This window comes from Phascolarctos cinereus, unplaced genomic scaffold (assembly GCF_003287225.1).
Source record: "Phascolarctos cinereus isolate Bilbo 61053 unplaced genomic scaffold, phaCin_HiC Scaffold_9;HRSCAF=440, whole genome shotgun sequence".
In the NCBI taxonomy this organism is placed as follows: domain Eukaryota; kingdom Metazoa; phylum Chordata; class Mammalia; order Diprotodontia; family Phascolarctidae; genus Phascolarctos; species Phascolarctos cinereus.
The window spans coordinates 49,194,190-49,217,249 of record NW_027556402.1 but is presented as its reverse complement, the minus strand read 5'-3'; the positions used below and the strand labels follow the sequence as shown (position 1 = coordinate 49,217,249).

General features: G+C 37.4%; 1 protein-coding gene across 1 annotated transcript in view; it reads left to right on the top strand.

Moving 5' to 3' along the window:
- The window catches only part of COL25A1 (collagen type XXV alpha 1 chain), a 563,954-nt gene that overhangs the window by 282,720 nt on the left and 258,174 nt on the right, over nt 1–23,060 (top strand). The window contains exons 3-4 of the mRNA XM_078148267.1: nt 17,264–17,308; nt 20,759–20,766. Coding sequence (XP_078004393.1) covers nt 17,264–17,308; nt 20,759–20,766 — 53 coding nt within the window. The remainder of the gene's footprint in view (nt 1–17,263; nt 17,309–20,758; nt 20,767–23,060) is intronic.

Genomic DNA, 23,060 nt, shown 5'->3' with positions numbered 1-23,060 from the left:
CCTGGCAAGAGGAATGGAGCAAATACAGTTAGAGTATTTTTATTTTGTGATATGCTTCATATAAACATAAGAGATGGTAAAAATCATTTTTAGAAAACTTATTTTACCCTAGATATGGGAGGAGACAACAAAAAGAAATGTAAAATCTGTTAAATTATCAGGGAATGATGCAGGTATTTGAATATTTCCTTGCATTTCTCCATAATATTTCTGGGCTTTCTGCCTTTTGGGTTTTTTTTTTTTGGTCTGGAAGAAAGAATAATGGTGACAGGCTTGGGAGAAGGGAAAGAACACAACTGCTAAAGAGATTGAGTCCAACTTAATTTGGATACTATGGGGCAGGAAACTCAGTAAATGGGGTAAATATTTTTTAAAAAGCTTATTATATAGTGACAGTTAATTTCCTCTTCTTTGCCTTAGCCTAAAATTTAACTTGAGTCAACAAAATTACTTAGAGCATAAATTACCAAGTAGACATCTTATCACATTCATATATCACTGGAACTTCCCTATAATGCCATTTGCTGTAGATTAGAATTTACTCTAAGTGGGTTAGTGTTAGATTGCTTCCAAGGGTTTCAGTTATAGAAATGCTTAAAGGACTTTATAAGGTAGTTTTGTCTACAAGGCATTTGTGTGACATAGATACAGAAAACAACTTATTAACAGATCTTTGAGGTAGGTGTAAGTTCATTCATTTAATAAATATTTAGCATTGTCCCATATAAGGCAGTTAGGTGGCCCAGTGGATAGAGTCCCAGACTTGGAGTCAGGAAGATTCATCTTCCTGAATTCAAATCTGGCCTCAGATACTTACTGACTGTGTGACCCTGGGCAAGTCACTTAACCCTGTTTGCCTCAGTTTCCTCATCTGTAAAATGAATTGGAGAAGGAAATGGCAAACCACGCCAGTATTTTTGCCAATAAAACCCTAAATGGGGTCATGAGAAGTCATACATAACTAAACAACAACCACAGAAAAATTGTCCCACCTACAGGTCTGTGTTCTGTGCTGTAGAGGAGTCGCAGGAAGTATTTGTCTGCCTTTTTCCTACAAGAGGTATAGTCATAAGGATAAGAATTGGGATTAGATCTGTGATTTTGTTAGTATGAGAAACTCGTATCTCAGATGGAGAAAATCCATTTACTAACACAAGTCAGAACCTTCTGAAACTTACAGTATAAGGTAGTCTTCTAGCAGTGGTATCAAACTCAGATAGAAATGTGGGCCACTAAACCTTCCATATGATCTCTGCAGACTACCTATTAACTTAGAAAACTATATATTAACATTATTTATGTTTTCTTGTATTTTCATTTTTTGCTTAAGTATTTCCCAAATATATTACAATCTGGTTCATGCCATGTATTTGACACCTCTGATCTAGAGCACTGAGAATGGGAGGGATTTGTCCAGGGTCATGCAGCCAGTACATATCAGAGGTGGGCCTGGAATCTAGGCTGGTCTTCTTGACTCCAGGGTTGATCACCTAGCCACTAAGCCACATTGTAAAGATCCCACAGCCATAGGCTCGTGATTATGGAGCTGTAATCGACCCAAGAGACCATCTGAATCAATTCTCTTATTTTGTAAATGAGGAAATGAGTCCAAGGAGAGGAAGTGATTTGCCCAACGTCACACAGGTAATAAATGGCAGAGTCAGGTTTTGGACCCTAGGTCCATGTCTGTAATTTCAGCACCCTGACCACTGTACCATATTGCCTCAATCTAGTTGGAGGAGATGAGATGGACAGAGAAAAGATAAATAACTACTCTGCAAAATGTAGAATTTAATGGCCAGATGTATAGAATAGAAAAATAACTGTGCTGGCATTCCAAGGGAGGAGAGATTGCTATGGACTGGTAAGGTCGGACATGGCTTCATGAGAAAGTTGAGAATATTAAGATTGGCTTAAGAAAGGGTAAGACTTTTTTTAAAATTTTGATCAGTCAAAAGGTCATGTTCCAAGAACTGTGCTTAATTAAGTCCTTGGGAATACAAAGAAAGAAATACAAATATGGTCCTTGCCCTCAAGGAACTCCATTCCAATGGGGGAGAAAAATGTACAAATACAGAGTAGATGGAAGGTGATCAAGTCATCTCAGAGGAGAAGGTGTGGGGTTAGGAAAGCCCTCCTATAGAATACCAGACCTGAGCTCAAGGAAGCCAGTGAAAATGAGAGGCAGAAGTGAGAATGTCGTAGGGACCAGCCAGTGCCAATGCATACATAATAAAAAGAAGAATAAGCATTACTCCAATCTACCTTTCTAGTCTTAATATTTATTACTCCCTTTCATCCACTCTTTGGCCCAACAAAAATGGCCTTCTTTCTGTTCCTCACACTTGGCATTCCATCTATCATCCCTCTGCCTTCTCCCAGGGTGTCACTCATGAAAGCAATGAACTCTCTCCTCACCTGTGCCTTATAGAATGAGAGGTGGAAAAGAGAGAGAATAACATGGAAAATGGGTCTTGAGGTTGGCATAAGGAGCAGTAAAAACAAAGACAAGAAGACAGGAATGAACAAATGTGTTCTGGTAACAGTGAATAGAGAAGGGGTGGGTCTGTATTGGGGAGTAAAGAGAAATGTCATTGAATCTGGGATATTGACGAATTTGGATTTTTATCTTTCTGTTAATGGGGAACCATTGAAGGGCTTGAGCAGAGAAATCATACAATAAAAACATTGTTTTGGGAAGATTAAACTGGCAATAGTGTACACAATGATTGGAGGTAAGAGAACCTGGAGGCTGAGGCCAGCTATTGTGATATTCTAAGAGTGAGGTAATAATGGCCTTAACTGGGGTGGTACTAGCAGGAATAGTTTGAAAGAAGAACTGAATTAGGTGATTATCGTATAGATTTAATTTTAGTTTTTCAATGAACAAAAAAATTTCTCTCTTTCTTACCTCCCCACTCCATTGAGAAAAATGGAAAAAAACAAAACCCTTATAACAAATAAGCATAGTCAAGTAAAACAAATTCCCACATTGGCCATGTCCAAAAATCTTTGTCTCATTTTACATCTTATATCCATTACCTCTCTGCCAGGAGGTGGGCACAACACTTTATCATCTGTCTCCTAGAACCATGATTGGCCAATGTATTGATCAAAGGTCTTAAATCTCAAGATTCTTTGTCTTTAGAATATTTTATTATATAAATTGTTCTCCTGGTTCTGCTTTCTTCACTCTGTATCAGTTCATATAAGTCTTCCTAGGATTCTGGAACAGATATTGCAAAAAAAAAATACATTAACTATGGAAACCAGAAAGGGAGAGGAATCAAATGTAATGCTTGATGTTTCTTTCAAGCCTCAGTTGAATGAAAACAGAAATAGAAAAGTCAGGAGGTGGAACCAACTTTGGGAAGGAAATAATGAGTTTTTATATGTTGTCTGGGCAGAAGAGGTTCTAATTACCATCTACAAATAAATGGACTTATTGACCAAATTGGAGAAAACAATTTAAGGCCATTTAAAATTGGAATTATTTACTCATCCTCAGGTAAAAGTATACCAAGGGGCAACCTAGTCTCATTCCTTGTGTTTCCAAATCCTCAAAGCCAATTTCTCAAGTCATAAATGTGTATTTAAATAAAAGGTTGATATACAAGTTTGCATTAAAATGACCTTTTAAAAAATGAGATGGCATTTTAATTGGTTTTGAGTAGTCCTTAATGTCATGTGCTTTTACTAGTTTGGGGAGAGCTGATTGGTCCATTCAGAAAGAAAGATGCCTATTTAGGCCAATATTTGGAGATGGTTATAATGACCCTTATGCACATACTGTTACATGAATACACCTGTCATGTTTGCTGCTTGGTTATCATCCCATGTATATATTTACTGTGTCTCTAAAAATAAGAAAGGACTTTGATGTGTTTGGGAAAGGGAATCATAGCAGTTCTCAAGTATTTAATGAGCTCACATACGGAAAAGGAATTAGATTTGTTTTGCTGGGCCCCAGAGGGCAGAACCAGGAGCAGTGGGAGGCAGTTTCAGTGAGGCAAATTTTGAACACTTCCTAACAGCTAGAAGCATTCAGAGTTGCAGTCACTTCCTTTTGGGACAATGGGGTTCCACCTCATTGGAGCAGAGACTATATGTTTTTTTTCCGCTTATATCCCCAGGACTAAGCGTGCTTGTCATATAGCAAGAGCTTAATAATTGCTTTTTCCTTCCTTCCTTCCTTCCTCTTCCTTCCTTCCTTCCTTCCTTCCTTCCTTCCTTCCTTCTTCCTTCCAACAGAAGTTGAATGAGTCTTGGTTGAAATGTGTAGAAGCATATTGTTCAATAAAAGTTGGAATAGATGGCCTCTTAGATCCCTTCTGTCTTAGATTCTGTGATTCTCAAAAAATAGGAGCTTTCCTTTAAGCTTCGTGAACTAGTTTGCTAAATTCTTGCAGATAATGTCCTGTAGTTTCATAATTAAAAATATGACTGCATCCTCTTATTAAGACTCTTTATAAATGGATTTAATTACCTATTCTGTGCTAGGAATTGTTGTGGCTACTAGGAATACAAAGACACGAGCAAATAGTTTCTGCTGTCAAGACTATTTTCTACTTGGTGAAAATAACATGTACCTAGATAATTAGATAGGGCAGCTGGGTGGCACAATGGATAAACCTCTGGGCCTGAAGTCAGAAAGACTTGAGTTTAAATCCAGACACTTGCTAGCTTTGTGTCCACAGGCAGGTCACTTAACCCTGTTTGCCTTAGTTTTCTCATCTGTAAAACGAGCTAAGGAAGGAAATGGCAAACCACTCCAGTATTTTTCTCAAGAAAACCCCAAATTAGGTCCTGAAGAGTTTTTCCCCTGAAAGATTATATTTAGTTTTGCTGGATAGGTGATTCTTGTTTGTAATCCTAGCTCGTTTGCCTTCTGGTATATCATATTCCAAGCCCTCTGATTCTTTAAAGCGGAAGCTGCCAAATCCTGTATAATCCTGACTGTACCTTCACAATATTTGACTTGTTTCTTTTTGGCTGCTTGCAGTACTTTTTCCTTGATCTGTGAACTCTGGAATTTGGCTATGACATTTCTGGGACTTTTTATTTTGGGATCTCTTTCAGGCAGCGATCGGTGGATTTTTTCAATTTATATTTTGCCCTCTGGTTCTAATGTATCAGGAAATTTTCCTTCGATAATTTCTTGAAATATGTTGTCCAGGTTTTTTTTTTTATCACAGCTTTCATGTAGTCCAATAATTCTTATATTATCTCTCCTGAAACTATTTTCTAGGTCAGTTGTTTTTCCAATGAGAATTTTCACATTTTCTTCTATTTTTTTTTGCATTTTTGATTTTGTTTTATTGTGTCTTGAGTCTCATAGAGTCATTAGCTTCCACTTGTTCAATTCTAATTTCTAAAGAATTATTTTCTTCAGTGAACTTTTGTACTTCCTTTTCTATTTGGCTAGTTTTATTTTTTAGGAAATTATTTTCCTCAGTAAAATTTTGTATATCTTTTCTCATGCTATTGTCTCTTTTTTCCATGATTCTTTTACATCATTCTTATTTCCTTTCCCAGTTTTTCTTCTATTTCTCTAATCTGCTTTTAAAAATTCTTTTTAAGCTCTCCCAGGAATTCTTTTTGGGCCTGAGACCAAATTACATTTTTCTTTGAGGCTTCACATGTAGCCATTTTGACATTATTGTCCTTTTCTAAGTTTATGCCTTCATACATTAGGAACTTTCTATAATCAAGTTATATTTTTTTTTTTGCTCACTTTTTTTTTCTATCTTTTTTTTTTGTGACTAAGTGTTTTTATGGGAGAATTGAGCTCTGTCCTGGCACCGTCCCAAGCTTTTTGTGTTGGAGCTCAAGGTCTTACTGTTGGCTTTCACTGGGCTTCAGGGCTTAGCTGCTTGCTTTCGCTGGAGAGTACCCTTCTGGCTTGTATTGGGAGTGGGGCCTCCCTGTTGGCCTCCCCTGGGTATGGGTTTTAGCTGCTGGCCTGCTCCAGGGGAGGGGCCTTTCTGTTGGGTCGCTGTGGAAATAGGACTTCCCTGAGAGCAAGCCACGGGGTGAAGTCTCACTGTTGGCCAGTTCTCTTGCAGGGCTTCGCTACTGGTCAGCAGTGGGGTCAAGACCTTGTCGGTGGCTTATGCTGGGGGTGGCGTTGCTGGGTGGGGGCTTGCTGCCCACACAGACTGCATACTTGCCTAGGGGGCTACTGCTTTCAGGAGGGCAGAACCTCACTGGTGGATTGCCTCAGGCTTGGAACCTTGCTGCAGGGCCCCTGCTGTGAGGCGGGGGCCACTGCTGCTGCTTCAAGACCTCAGTCTGCTCCCATCCCTGTGAGACAGACCTTTCCTGCCATGTTAGAAAGCTGCTTCCCTGCTCCTAGACCAATTCTGAGGTGGTTTTCTAATTGTTTGGTGGGGAATTAGGGAGGGCTTCAGAAATACCTTTCTCTTTTCTTTTATCCTAGCATGACGCGTTGAGTTTCAGTCACCATTCTCGTGACAAAGTAATCCTTTTTTTTAAATGCACTTACCCCCTGCCATCTCTCTGTCTGTGTGTCTCCTCTTTTCTATCCCTTTCACATACTCACGTACACCCCAAGCTGTCATGATATATCACCTCCTGTATCATGGGGTAAAATATTCTAGTGCTGTAATAATGAAACACTTTCTGTGTGGGAGCAGAATGATACAAATAACAACTGGGCCACATCTGACCTCATTAAAGTCAATGAACTGCAGCGTTGGATTATTTGTGGTCTTGAGCAATTTCTGAAGCAAATTCTATTATTTTTAATATCTAAATATAGAAAATGGAAGCAAGGAGAACCTCTGGCATGCTAGGGTCTCTTTTTATCTGGGAATAAAACTTTATGTAAAACATAAAACCAACAAAAATTATCCAGTACACTTAACTTTGAAAATTCTCATTTTATCATGAATTACAACTTTGCTCCCCACATATTTTCATGGGATGCTCCAGTTGTCTAAGGCATAAAGTTATTCCTTTTCTGGTCATGAGAAAACCTCATTTCCAAAGCTTTGGTTGATTTCTGAGGGTGCTTGAAATATTTTGTTTAATTCTCACACTCATACTCCTAAAGGAGACCAGACGTTTGGACTAACTGATGAGAAAACTGGGAGAGTAATGAGTAAGGTGGTGGAAGAAATATATTTTGGCCCATTGTGTAATATGTAGCTAGGTTCTCAGCCCTTCTGGATACTTTCAGGTCTTCCTGAGGTGTGGGCTTCATTGATTTCAAAAGAAGTGTTGGGTTCCCCATGTCTTTGAGTCTAGCTGACCTGAATGCTATGAGTATAATTTTTATTTATAGTGTTTATTATGCAACACAATCCACAAAATGCTATGTCAGGCAAATATTCCAAACCAGAAGAGTCTCTCATAGTTTTGCAGAAGCTCTCCTCAAAAGGGAAATGTGTACCACTGACACCAACCTCCCGTGGACTTAACTATTCTTGATTACATGTTCATAATAATTGAAAAGTTTGTGATCTTGGTACATCAGGGGGAAATTTTGGCCACTTTGTGGAAATAATAATAATTTCAGGCTGGAATTCATAAAAAATCACTGCCTATATCTTTTGAGGTTGTGGAGAGTATTGCTTAAGAATACTAACAGGAAATTATAGGGAAACAAAAATAAATCTTTAGTCCCCAAGAAATGTGCCACCTGGGGACAGGGCCACTTCCCCACATTGGCAGTAAGACTTCTAATTAAGTAGAATTGTGGATGCTCTTAATGGAGCTGTATTAGCTATCAATCTTGGAAGTTGTCACTGAGAAGATAATTGAATGCAGTTCATTTTTAATCTCTTTACCCCTTCATTAACTTCAATGGGTTGTGCATTTCTTCTTCTTCCTTCAGTATCTATCAAAAGCTGTCTCTGCCAAGATAGAATCCGTTTTATGGGTATACATTGATATTCTATGCTAGTTATGAGATTGCCAGAAATTTCCTCATATATGAGATAGAAAATAAGAAAATTTGTAAAAGGAACAGTGTGCACATAGTATTGGCTTGCAGGGGTTTTCATAACTATTGCATTTGGATTTGGTGGGGGGGTTTTTGTTCTCAAAATAATTGAATAAAAACACTTATTAAGTATCTACCATGTTCTTGGCCCGGGGAAAGAAGTGAAACAAGACACAGTTTCTACCTTCAAATATTACACAAGTTAGTAGTACACATAAGACAAAATTGCAAATAACTTTAAATTATATTAAGATCAGTGTTTTGGAGAAAATTGGACAAAGGGAATGAGAGAGTGGATCTCTGGGGACATCAGAGAAGACTTCATGGAAGAGATGGTATTTAAGACAAGCTTTAAAGGAAGAAAAACCTTTCACAAAAAGAGGTGTGAGTTAGACAGTTTCAGGAATGGGGGGCAGCATGAAAAAGGTCACAGAAGCAGGAGAAGACAGGACAAGGCTGGAGAATTGGAGTCTGGTTTGCCTGGATCACGTAATATATGAAGCAGACAGTATACAATAAGACCTAATAAGTTAATTGTAACCAGATTGAGGGTTTGTGTGGATGCCAGGTATAGGAGTTTGTATTTCATCTAGTAAGCCATGGGGAGCCACTGAAAGTTTTTTGAGCAGGGGAGTAGTGTGGTGAGACTTGTTCATTGGGAAGACTGCTGTGAAAGAGTGATTGGAGAGGCAGACTAGAGACCAGGAGACCATGTGTGGGATTATTACAATAAAGATTTAGTGAGTCTCTGAGCTAAGATAGTGTCAATGTGAATAAACAGGAAGAGACATATGTGAAAGATACTGCTGAGAGCTCAGCAGAATGCATGGAGCTTGACCACTTATCGAGGTGAGGGAGGGCGAGGGAGAAGGAAGACTCACAGATGACTTTTGGGCTGTGAACCTGGATGGCTGGGAAGATGTGCCTAATAGAGCCCAGGAGGTATGGGAGAGCACAAGCAGTTTAGTTTTATGTGCGTTTGGGTGAGTTTGAGGCACTGAAAGGGCAGCCAACAGAAAAATGCATCAAACATTTTGGAAATGTAAATTTTCAGATTTTATTTAGACTGCTTTTCTGTGAGGCTGAGAAAAAAACACTGTGACTGTTCAGTTTTTCTGTATGTATTACTCACCTTTTAGGTGAATATTATAAACTAGATTGTACTGAATGATGACAGTTCCACAATCCAGCTGTTAATAAGCTTGTTTGCTTCACCATCTATAATTTGGTTTCGTTAATCTTTTTAAATTTAACTTATTGTAGAGATTAAATTTTTTTAAAAAAATGAAAAATTGAAAAAGACATTTAAAATAAATAGCCTTAATTTAGATATGCAGTGATACTTCAATTAATTAATCCTTTGAGAACAAATCTTCATACCAAAGACATGTAGTGGGGTTTTTTGGTCTGTTTTTTACAACTCAAATCTACACATATCATGCAGTGCAGTATTGGTCTCCATCATTTGGCTCATACCATAATGATTCCATTAAGGTATGCATGTGTTCCTGCACATGACAAAAATGTCCGCACAACAGCTTCCATTTGACTGTGTTTGAGGGATAACAGGATGGCCAAGATGTAAAGTGGATAAAGTTTCACTTTGATGTCCTCAGCCTTCTGCTTGTCCCAACAGGAAAAGATCTATTATCACTCATGCTGATTGTGATAGGCCAACTTTAGAAAACAATGTCATTTAGGAAACAGCCCTGGACTGAAAGTTAAGAGACTTTGCTGTGTGCTAATTGTGTTCCTAGTGGGAATAGTGCCACTAACTAGTGAGTAGTCTTTAAGAACAAATGACTGCCTTTCTGGGCCTTCGTTTTGTCTTGTGTAAAACAAGACCTTTGAACCAGACTGATTCATTCATTTGACAAGACGCTCAAGATAAACATTTATTCAAAAGTAATTGGTTGGGGATACAAAAATAGTCCCTGCCCTCAAGTACTTGACAAGAGTAATGTCAAACAAGACTAGAAATGGGGGACACTAAGCCATATTGAGGATCCCTGTGGGTGCATATTGTGTTAGAAATCCACATATTAACACTATCTGTGCTTTACCATGGTATTTATTTTGTTAAATATTTCTTGGTTGCATTTTAATCTAGATTGGGTAGAACTTGAGAGTATTGCTGGCCCATCCTGTGGATCATGTGTTTGACACCTCTGCTTTACAGTATTGGAGGGGAAATAAGACACAAATGCAGATAATTCTAATACAAAACAGAACAGAAAGGCAGTTTGACAGCAGATAGAAATCTGGCCTTGGAATCAGGAAGATTTTTATTCAAGTCTCACCTCTGACACAGATAAACTATGTCACCCTGGGCAAGTCGTTTAACTTCCCAGTACTTCAAGCAACTTTCTAAGACTAAAACTGTGGAGCTGGTGTTGATCTGTATTGGTAAAGGCAGTTTCCTCACTGTATTCCCTCTACCCATGAAGTCATAGCTCCAGAGCATGAAAAGAAAAGAAAAGAAAATGCTATATGATGTATGAAGAAGAAAAGCTTGGGAAGAAGGGTCTTCAGTGAATGGTGATGAGTTTGAATAAGGTTTTGAGTACATGAGAAATGTCAAATACAGCAGGAAAAGTGGGTTTGGGAGAAATTGCACAGGGCTTTGTATGTCAAGCCTTAGATAGAAAGAGGAAACTCAAGATTTTTGAGTAATGAAGTGATGTGATTAGAGATGTGCATTAGAATGGTTCATTTGATGGTGTTGTAGAGGATACATTGGAGGGGGTAGAGACTAGAGACAATTAGTCTGGATAATACATGATTTTGACAACAACAACTAACATTTATATGGTACTTCAAGGTTTGCAAAGCCCTTTACATAGATTACCTCACTAGATCCTCGCAACAACCCTGGCAGATAAGTGCTATTATTGTTCCTATTTTACAGATGAGGAAATTGAGGCTAAGAGAGATTAAATGACTTGCTTAGGGGCACACAGCTAGTGAGTGTCAGAGGCAGGATTCACACTCAAGTCTTCCTGACTCTGTCCAGCACTCTACTCACTCTACCACCTAGCCGAGCGATCTCTAGCATTCCTAAAAATTCTAAAAGCCAATGATTCTAGAGTGAATGAATTCTTCTCTCCCTCCCCACCGCTGCTTCTTAGGATCTGTAACTTTTGTCAAAGCACAGCTCACCTCCTATGCCTACCCTTTCTTGATCCTCACCCCAGTTGTTACTGTGTTCTCTTGCTTAGAATTACTTTGTATTGCTTTGTATATATTGGTCGTTGCTTATGGTTATGTGCAATATGTCCTCTAAGCAGTATCCTGTAAGCTTCTTGAGGGCAGAAATTGTCTTTGTTTTCCCAGCACCAAGGACAGTGCCTTACAAGGAACACCATGTGTTTGTCGAACTAAGCACTTGTATTTTCAGCTTTTTACTCCTAACTAGGAGATGAAAGACTGTGCAGTATTAAAGGAATTTCATGAGACTATAGCGTTATCACTAGAAGGGTGCTGAAAGGTATTCAGATCCATTCCTCTCATTTCTACAGAAACAGAGATCAAGACAGCTTAAGTGACTTGCCCAGGACCACCCAAGCAGTAGATAGCTGAGTCAGTATTCAAGCTCAGGTCTGCTTCCAAATTCAATGCCCTTTTCATTGTACTATGCTTCTGCTTTCCCTCCTGAGAGTGGGGAGTCAGGAGGGTGGTTATAAATATCCCTGAAATCACACTATACCTAAGGCCAACTAAACAAGATTGAAATGTACTTTCAATCTTTTAGTGTGATTGGCCCACAGTCCCTTCTGTTCCCCAATCCTGGTGGTCCTTACTTCTTCTGGGAAAGATTAACTGGGGACTACCATTTGTAAGTAAGGAAGTAAGAGGGGGGAAAGTTGTCATATGGCATTTTTCATGTTTTTTTCTTTTTGTTAACATCTAACATGCAGTTATATTTTCCTACTGTAACCAGCGGTATTTGATGCCTTGATTTGCATCTTTATGTTTTTATTTTTTCTACCCATGGAATTGGTTTTCCTAATAGAGGAGTATGTCACTGAAGCTTATCTATTCATTAACAGGAATATTAAAGCATTTGGTGAAGTTCATAATGATAACACTGCACAGCAACCTTCTTACAGGGGACAGGGCTCTTTTTTTTTTAAATCAAGAATCATTCTATGCATCATGACAAGCTCTGAACATTCCAATTTGAAGTATTTGCTTATAAGGGAATAGTCTGTAATCAATTTCATTGCTCCACATGCTCATCTCTCCTAAGCACATAACAAAATGATATTGCATTCACTGCTAAGATAATATGGAAAACCATGGAAATTCAGTTAAAAGTCAGCCCTTTACTTTCTGAAGGCACAAAATAATTCTGAAGATAATGAATCCCTAGTTAACCAAATACATATGTTTTCCTAGGTAGGTCGAAGGCAAACTTGGATGTACAGACAAGTAATGACATTTTCTTTCCCTTCCTGCACGAAGATGTAACATACTTCAGCCAGTAATCAATAAGCATTTATTAAGTGCTAGGTGCTAGGATATAAAGACAAAAATGAAACCATTCCTGTCCTCAAATATCTTATATCCTATAGAGGGAGACAGCATGCTCACAATAACCTTAGGAGGTTGGTGCTATTATTTCTATTTTACAGATGAGGAAACCAAGGCAGACAGAGGTTAAATGACTTGCTTAGGGTCATACATCTAATAATTGTCTGAGGTTGGATTTGCTTTCATATCTTCCTGACTTCAGACCTAGCACTCTATCTATTATGCCACCTAGCTATCTCAGAAGAGTTAGAATAAGGCCATTTCAAGTGACAATTTGCAAAAAGTATGGCTGGAAGGACCTATAGAATATTTGAAATCATGCTTTTCTTGCCTTTTTAAAAGTTTCTTATAAAACACAGATGGCCAGACCAGGTTTTTTGAGGGGTTTGGGAGAATCTGACTGGTCCACCAATATTTTTGTTTCTGATGATAATGTTTCCATGTGTAAGCCCTTAGCTCCATATCCAGTTGAGTCTCCAGGGTACTAAGGCCACGTGCTACCTGTGTTTTGAACTTTTTGGAGTTTAGAAGTTGTCAGGCTTAGCAGCTCATTCTTTAAAACCAGGAGGTTCTTTATTTTCCTTGGACTTTTTTTGGGGCAGCGAATATTATAAGGATTAAATTCTCATTGTGGTGGTAATTATGTTTTTCTCTTTGTCTGGACTATAACTTAGGGGGAATTACAATGCCTAAGGAAAGGCAGACTGATCTGGTGTAATTGAGAATGATGGCCAGAAAGCCTAGAAGGTCTCAAGTCTTCTATAGACTAGCTCAGTGTTTTTTTTTAAAAGCTCATTTGCTGGAAAATGTTTCATTTTTCCCACCTTCTCAATGAAAATGATAAAAATAATATTAACCTTTCCTTCCTCTGAATTCCCACAGCATTTTATCACTACCCCTCTTAATGTAATTTTCTATTCTACTTTGTTTTATGGTACACATCAGAACTCCTCTACTAGAAAGTAATTTTGATGGGAACAAAGGACATGCCTTATTTTTGTCATATCCATAGCATCTATTACAATGCCTTCAATGGAAGTTCTGAGACTTCATGCTCTACGTCACAGTCAATGGTCTGTGATTTGCTAGCCCATGGTAGAAATGGAAGGGACATAGCAATAAAAGAGAATTCTGGAAGAGTACCATGTCAATGAGAGGCACCTGGAGACAAAGGCAGGGGTCCAACCAAGGGAGTAGGAGAACAAAGGCATTTAGAGGAGGCATGGAATATGAGTTAGTTGGGGTTATTTTACCATGGCTGAAATAAAATGAAAATAATCTTGACATTGACATTATAAATGAAACAAGAAGAAAAAAGGAAATTTCAGCTGAATGGAATGATGGATCAAGGTTCTCTTGAGTGAGGCGAATGAAGGTGTTGATGAAGTTGGTTTATTGTGCATCCACATAAGTATAATTTCATGGGATACTTGGTCATCCAGGATTGCAGTGTTCATGATGAATATTTGAAAAAAGATTACAATGAAGAAAATGGGCCAGCTTCTCATTTAATGTCTAATGCAGAAGAAGAGGAGGGAGAGAAATTCTCTAAGTAAGTCAATAAGATCCTGCAAATTAAATCAGCATATACTTTAATACTTAGTGCAAAGGTGGACATAGGAGAGGATATGAAAAATATGTTAGAAAACATGGTTTGGAAGCAAGAAAGGAGAGAAGCTGGTAGATTACCCACCTGTATAACCAGGAAATTTTTTTTTCAAGAAATTGAGTCAGAGACATAAGATATATCAAATAACATGACTAAAAAATGAAATCAATTGTTTTGATAGACAAGAAATGACTGGTTAGCAATGTGGCATTCGTTTCCAAGTTGCTCTTGATGCACAATCAGAACATTAAATTGTTAGGGCAAAGAGCAAAATCAGTAATGAAATAGAACAAAGAATAAAAAAAGAGATGTTTGCATGCAGTTGAAGCAACTCCAACCTGGCACATTTGGTAGTCGGTGCTGGAAAAAATAGCTAGCATTTCTATAGCACTTTAATGTTTGCAAAGAGCTTTACATACCTTATTTCATTTGATCCTCACAGCAATGCTGGAAGGTAGGTGCTGTTATTATCCCCATTTTATAGATGAAGAAACTACAGCAGACAGAGGTTATGCAGCTTGCCTAGGGTCACCCAGCTAATCAGTTTGTGAGGCTGTATTTGAACTTGAGTCTTCCTGATTTGAAGTTTAGTGTTCTGTTCCCTGTACCACCCACCTCAAAATGAGAAGAAGGTAAAAGGACAGACATCACCCTTTCCTGTGAAAATTTAATCAGTTGCCACAATGAGGCTCAGAAATTGTTCATGACTGGGGCAGCTAGGTGGTGCAGTGAATAGAGCACCAGCCCTGAAGTCAGGAGGACCGAAGTTCAAATACATACTCAGATACTTGACACTTACTAGCCTAGCAAAACACACACAAACCCCCCCCCCCATAAATTGTTAATAACAGAAGACCCTTAATCTCCCTGCCAAATGGAAGGATATGGCAGTCAAGGACAATAATTGTTTAAAATACAAAGTAATTTAGAAAATCTTACAATGGAGGATAGATGAATATGAGCAGTACTGATTTGTTTTATGGTGAGAAGCCGTGGAGTTTATAGAAAAGTTTATAAAAAGTTTCATAAGGGACTCAACTAAGCCAGATCATCCCCAGGGCATTTAAGGATGAAACAGGAAGAAGGACAATGAGGAGATTAAAAATAGAAAATGATCTCTAAGGATTACCATCACTAGCTCTTTCCTCCATCAATGATAGGCAAGCCACAACATTTGGGCTCGTATCACAATCCCCGATGTGCTGCATGAGGAAGTAGAAATAGCTCTAAAGAAAACAAAGATGGGAAGAGCAGCTGGACCAGAGCAAGAATAAACAGAGGTGACAAATGTTGAGAGAGTTGAGGGCTCAAGTTTCAAGATGTCTGAAAAAGGAGGAAAATGCTAAATGTTAGGGAAATAAAAATCAAAGATTTTATTATAGTTCAGAAAAGGATGATTGATGAAATACTAATGAGACACATGTTCTTTAAATATGCTTGCTACCATAATGGAAAATATCAACTATACTGTTGAAGAAGAATTCCCTACAGGTGATGAGGTCCTAAAGATGTGCGTGACTCTGAATAATATTGTGATGATTGTGACTATTTCAGTATTTCAGAGTCTTTGAAATGAGTTTTATGATCACTCCAAATTTTATGTTTGAACTGATTGTCCACACAAATAACCAAGAAGGTGAAGAATGCCTTTTGTCCAGACCATGACATGGAAGAGATCTTATAGAATTGGTCCATCAGTGCCTATATCTTGTACAGACACTATAGAAGATTCTTTGGGGGATGTGGACAAGAGTCACATAGGATAAGATGTGAAGAGGGTGAAATCTGATTTGGTCTACACAAATAACCAAGAAGATGAAGAATGCCTTTTGTCCAGACCATGAGATGGAAGAGATCTTACAGAATTGGTCCATCAGTGCATACATCTTGTATAGACACTATAGAAGATTCTTTGGGGGATATGGACAAGAGTCACATGCAAGTCACCACCCATCAACCACTATTTTACCCCAACATCATGATGTCATTAGTCCTTTTCCAAAATGAGGAACCAACAAATGTCACCATCATAAAATAAAAATTGAGATGAAGACTTAAATAGATTCTGAAAATAGACTTATAGAATTAAAATTTAGAGAAAATTAGATTTGGGAAGGACCTAAGATGTAATTCAGTCTTCTCACTTACAGAAGGAGTCTCCTCTATAGCATCTCTGTCTAATGGCTATGTATCATCATCCCATCTCTGGTTAAATACTTCAAATGACAGCAAATTCACTATTTTGTTAAGGTTATTTCCTACACTGTTGGATGTTTCTAACAAAAGAGGCTGTTTTTTGCTTGGTGATAGGAAAAATAATTATAAGCATGCATAATATCATGAAATAAGTTTAAAAAGATAGGAACTTCTTTTCATGATATTTTTGACAGATAACCAGTTATTTTGTGTCATTTAGAAGGTGTGCACCTTCAAATGTGAAGGTCATGAATAGATTTGGGTTATCTGTGACCTTAGGTTTCTTCTTCATATTGGATACATACCAGTTATCTCTTTGTGATACCCCGTTTTAAAAATTTGTATAACTATTTATGATTCAAATGTATAAAACAGAGAAAACTTTACTAGTTCAAATAAGTTGGTAGTAAGTCTAAATTCATGACAAATATGAATTCTAAAATACTTTGGTAGATCTGTGATCTCACCAATGTGGGTACTCTCCTCCAAAAATGCATATCGCAACCTATCTCATCCTGTGGGATTCTTGTTCATGTCTTCTCATAAAAACAATTTATTTTATTCTTGAAAAATGCAATGTAGTTCCTACTAAGTAGCATTTTATAGTAGTGGTCTAAATACCCATTTAATAGTGGTCTTAATGAGCTTATCTAAAATTGTAGCAATCATGATCGGTAATTAGCATCATTTTATGGAAGGCAATACTCCAGAAGGAGTGAGTTTTTGTAGTACTTAAGTGCCAGAAGAAGGAGGAGGCTAGAGAGGATATTCAGAATAAAATATTTTGACAGTCATCAAAGGGCATCGACTTTGTTAGGACTTTAATTATAAAGTGAAATTTTGTCTAAATGGCCATCTAGACACAAGCCTAGCACTGAGACACTTTTGAAATTAAAAAAAAAACCAACCTTAATATAGCAAATAATTGAGAAATCTATTTTTTTTTTTTTTTGTTTCAGGACCTCCTGGGAAACGTGGTAAGAGGGGCAGAAGAGGAGAATCTGGTAAGTTTGAACTTTGGACTTTGTCATGTAAGAACTTGATTTCTGTGTGTGGTCACCAAGAGATAGCCATCTCTTCCTATGATATTATTTTGCTATATTGTTTTAGTAAGTGCTGTCTTATCTTATGTACATCTAAGATTATTTAGTTTTTGAAATAATTTTCTTCTAGACTGTTTTTATGGGTCTACACACACACACACATGTCTATGTGTTTAGTTTAAAACTAATTTGATTAGTATAGGGGACTCCCATAAGAAAACTCCCTCTTCCAATGCAAGTTGGCACCTATTTTGCTCCCTGTAGCTGTGTGAGGAACCAAAAGGTTCCCCTTTTCTGATGTAATACCACATCACACTCTTGAAATATTTAAATAGTGTATTCACAGCCAAAGCATATAAAAGGCAAGTGTGTAATGTTTTAAATATTTAACCCTAATGGACATGTGTTTTCAGTGTGCAACAATGGTGCCATCTTTTTTTTTTTTTATAGCAATTCAAATTGCACACAAGAATCTGAGGGCCAGTATTTGAACCCAGGTCTTTCTGACTCTGAGGCTGTTTCTCTGTCCATTATCCCAGGTAGCCCCTTGAATACATACATGAGTACATGTACCTATACATATATGTGTTTATGAGTAGGAGTGCACATACAGATAATCTGGTAAAAATGAGGGTATATATTATATATTTTCACACATACTTGCGTATGGCTTTGTTTTTAAAAATATTTATTTTTTGGTCACATTATGAATTCTGAGTTGTCCCCCTTTCCTTACTCTCAACCCCACATTAGAGAAAGTCAACATTTCATATAAATATATATATATGTGTGTGTGTGTGTGTGTGTGTGTGTGTGTGTGTATACACACACACACACACATGTATGTGTATGTACATATATGTGTATGTATGTATGTGTGTATATGCATGTGTGCGCATATATATATATGCATGTGTGCGCATATATATATATATATATATATATATATATATATATATATGTAGAACCACATAATACATACTTCCATATATCAGTTCTTTTTCTGGAGAAGGGTAAGTCCATAACAGTTGCTTTAAATGTTCACATAACTCAGAATAGTTTAGTTATTCACAGTTACTCTTGGAACAATATTGTTGTTACTATATACTATGTTCTCTTGGTTCTGCTCATTTCACTCTGTATTATTTCATGTAAGTCTCCGTGTTTTTCTAAAACCAACCTGCTTGTCATTTCTTACAACACAGTGGTATTACATCGCAACCACATACCACAACTTATTCAGCCATTCCTTAATTGCATATAGCTTTGGAAAGGAGAGGACTATAGAATTATTACAGTCATGGTCTGGCTAGATCATCGGCACATGATTTCTTTCTTTACTGTTGTTTCCCTCAGGTTTAGTTCACACTGTCCAGATAAAGTTCCATACGTCCTATTCTTCTCCAGTAAGGCTGTGACATGACAATGTCCTAGCATGTAGTTCAGGGTCATGTCCCTAGGGAGTAGTCAGTAAAGTATGTAATGCCTCTGAGTCCATAGCTGTCTCAGAACAGGCAGTGTTCTTCTCTGAAGAGAACAATGCTGCTTTCCCCAATCTAAATCTTTCTTTTTGTTTTTTTTCTTATTCTATATAGTGAGTTTGGCAATAGAATTGCCTTAGTTGAATTTGATTTTGAAAAGAAAAGGGAGGCCTAGGCTGCTTGCAATCTGAACTGCTATAAAAAACACATGTCCATTAAGGTTCAAATATTTAGAACATTATAAACTTGCCTTTTATGTGGCTTGGATGTAAATCCACTATTTAAATGTTTCAAGAAACACTCAAGCTTTGGGATTTTGAATATTGCTGAATATTCACAAAATGAGATCATTTTAGAACTTAGAAAGACCTTCAAAGATCCCCTAGCCCAAGAGTCTCAAACTTATATGTATCATTTTTGTTTTAAATTTGTAGTCGTCATGTGTTTGTAGTACTATCTCTAAGTCTGTTTCACTGCACAAAGACATTAATTTGATTACATATTCACCAGGTTATATTTGACATCAGATCACCCTTAAAGACTTAGAACAACTGAATCTAGGATAACCTCCTTATTTTTACAGAAAAAGAAAGAACTGCTAGGGAGGTCAAAGGGTTATTAACCCAATGTCACACAATTTTTTAGTGGCAAAATTGGAAATGGAGCCCAGGTTTCCTGAATCCCAGTCTCATATATACCCAGTCTCCTCAGTCAAAATGAAGCAAAGGCATTAAATGAGTTTCATGAAAAGACTTTATCTTGGGTATTGTTTTGGCATCCTGTTTTACTTGGGCTGTCTTCACAAGGGATCAAATGTAGTCTTATCAGCTTGTCCCCCTTTGTTTGAAGGATGAGGGGGAAAGATATTCTGGAAGGACAAGAAAACAACAGTCCTTTCACAGTATGTCCTAAAGCGCTTAAATACATTAAATTGCTGAATATCAAGATGTTGGGAGCACTGATGTCATCAAGGACAAAACACAGCTGGTTCTATTTGAGGTTTCCTTTTGCCCTTCCCTTTAAAAAACATAATGAGGCATAAAAGCTAATGAAAAGTCATGGATTTGGGAATTACAGCCGCATCGCTTAATATCATTGAATTATTAGATATGATTTGCAAGACTTTGGTAGTTTCCTCAAAATTTTTTCTACCAACCCACTGAGCCTAAATAATTTGAAATATATGCAAATATTACTTCATTCAGTGTGACCTTTGCATAGCATGTCTTTTATAAGTGAGTCCTGTAAAGGGAGGGGAGAGTGAGAATGAGGTGATGAAAGGAATGTTTCATGGAGTCAAGTGACCACTAAATTTGCCCTTTTTGGCAAGGGAAAGTAAGATCTAGACTTAAGCATTTTGTCCTAATGCCAAGGTCAAATATTCAGGGTAAAAAAAAATCCATAATTTTGTAGGCAAGATGTAATCAAATGCTTGTTTAAATGGCTAATTGGAACTGGTGGCCTAGGAAAATATTATATGTATGATATTTCTGAAAATGGAATCTCGTGTTCAGTATTTTTTGGCAGGGCATGTGATTTCATGAGAATACATAGCTGCTGAACAGAACTGCAAATGTGTTTGAAGTCTTTCTCATGCTCATATCTTTAGTTGTAGTGGGTTGTTGGGGAACGACATATTTGTAAGTGATCTAATGTGCAGACTCCTGATTTGGCCAATTTTGTAAATTATGAGAAATCAAACACTGCTTCTCTACCTCTTTATTACAGAGAATGGCAAAAAAGTATTTCTGTTTAATCAGATTCCCTCTTTTATCTGAATCCTCCTTAGCATATCTCAATTAATTCTCGTTTTCTTTATGAAGTTCAGATTCTTGAGATGTGCTATAATCTTCATTCTTGATATTTTATATGCTCATCTTTACAGTTGCACAGACTGATTCTTTCTTTTTTGTTTTCTTTTTCTTCACAGGTCCTCCTGTAAGTATATTTGATACATTTTGGCTCTTCCACATTAATCTGGATCGTGCCTGTCTAAACATTGTTAGAACATCACTGTGGTTCAACAGATCATATTTCAATTAGAGGAAAGGTAGTGCCACTTTTTTTAAACAATGTCTCTGGAACAGCTGAGCAGTCGCTTAAAAGCATATCATTGGAGAAAATCTTTAAGCACAGTTTTGTTAGAGCAACCTTATAGGTGGTATTTTGGAACCAAATAATCTGTAAGTATTCTCAGTTTTTTGCCGGCTCTTTTATTTTTGGAAAGTGTTACTTTTGGTTTGGGCTCCATTGCCAATAACTCACAGCCCCGGAATTCCGTGTTTTCTTTTTCATAGAAATCTCAAAGCTCATTTCATCTGTTTAAACTTGTATCTGAAATATTTGCATTTGCTGGTCTACCAAACAGAGATAACAACGTGATCATGAAAATGATATGCCCTGTAGACTCTGTCTAATACTCCTTCCTAAGGCAAAATTCCCTTTGATGTGAGTTGAAGTTTTGCCTGCCCAAAGACTACAGGACTGAACTTTCAGAGAATTTTTCTTGCTTTTTTCTCTCACTTACGTAGGTCAGAGTTGTGAAGTTTCCAGTATTTTTTCCACTCACTGGAGTGTCACCTTTGAGTTGGATGTGTTTTTGACTACTTTCCTGGCCATTTGCTGCCTGACATACTGGGTACTGGGTATTTACAGTAGCAGCGATAGCTGGCCTTGAGATATGTTCACATCCCCAAAAGCTAGTGTTCACTGAGTACACATTGGCAACTCATCTAACGAGATGGCTTGGTCCAGAGAGAGCAGGAGGCTTAGTGGATGCTAGTTTTCTTTATTCAGAGGAAATGTTGGCTTCCCAAATATCTTTTGCAGTCTTCCTGGAAAATCAGGGATGGAACATAAATCATGAGAATGATTTTTGTTCTGTAACTGATTTTTAGCTTTCCTTTAATGGCAGGCAGATGGTATGCCCTGGGTCTGTAAGTGTTTCCTCTTAGGCTTCAACTTTATACCTCTGTAGTTTATACTAGAAACAAACCACTATTGCCCAGAGAGAACTCCGGAGATTCCAGCTTGAACAGAGGGTTCAAGGTTTCTTTCGTGGCCTCCTTTTGTAGCCTAAGTGATCCTTAAATCCTAGAGCTTTTTCATGGTCACTTACAGGTTTCTAGAATTCAGGTTTGGTTCCCGACACTGCAGGCAATTGCTAATCTTGTTTCCTTCAGTTTGACTATTACCCATGATCCCATGCATAAAGATGTCCATTGTTCGTCTTACATAACATTTTTTTATCCATCATAACCCTTCTGTAACATGACTCAGAGTTATTGCCACATATTTAGATGTACCATGGATTAAATCATATCCCCTAAATCATAACAAACATATAAAGTAAAGGCTGGATCTACCATGCGTAATTTACAGTGTGAGTATCTATCTTAGTCTGACATCTGTGTTTTCAGAGAGTTTGGTTGTATTTTCAAATCACATTATTAGCTGAAATCAATAGTTCTTTTATGGCTGGGAGAAGATTCATGCTATTCATTTAGCAAGATTTAAAAACAATATTGATTATTCTTCCTTAAAAGAGAGCCTCACTACAAGAGGTTTTGGCAGTAAACTACTATATAAGTGAAACTATCTCATACAAAAAAAGGGCTTTGGCTAGTTTCCTGATTACAATTGTAATTTCTAGGTACAATTGTAATTCCTAATTACTTCGTAATTTCTAATTACAAATTATCTTGGATAAAGTGCCTAGTGACTAAGTTCTGGTCCATAGCAAAAAAAAAAAAAAAGGAGAGGAAGATTCTGATTGTATTTCTCCTTTAAAGTGTTGTGTAGAATGCTATTTATTTTCATTTGTATGTCTCACTCCCCAGCCCCCAAGGAAGATCAATGAACTGTATCATCATTATCAAGGTTACATCTACCACCCTCAAAGCAACTTACCAAGTGTCCTTGTGTACTTGGGATTCTCAACATAGGCAAACCAGAGAGGAATAGTATTTTATTATGTAATATCATAGAACTAAATCTGGAAGGGGCCTCAGAGGTCACCTAATCCAATCTTTTCATCTTATGAATAAAGAAAATGAGGGCCAGGGAAGTTAAGTGACTTGTCTAAGGTCACATAAGTAAGCTAGCTAGCACATAATACATGCCTAATGAACACTGGCTTGATGAGAAGTTTCAGAGTCCTCTGATTGCTTACTGAGCCAGCAAGTTCTTACTGTGTTCTTTCCACTGTGCCACCTTGTATCAGATGACTTGAG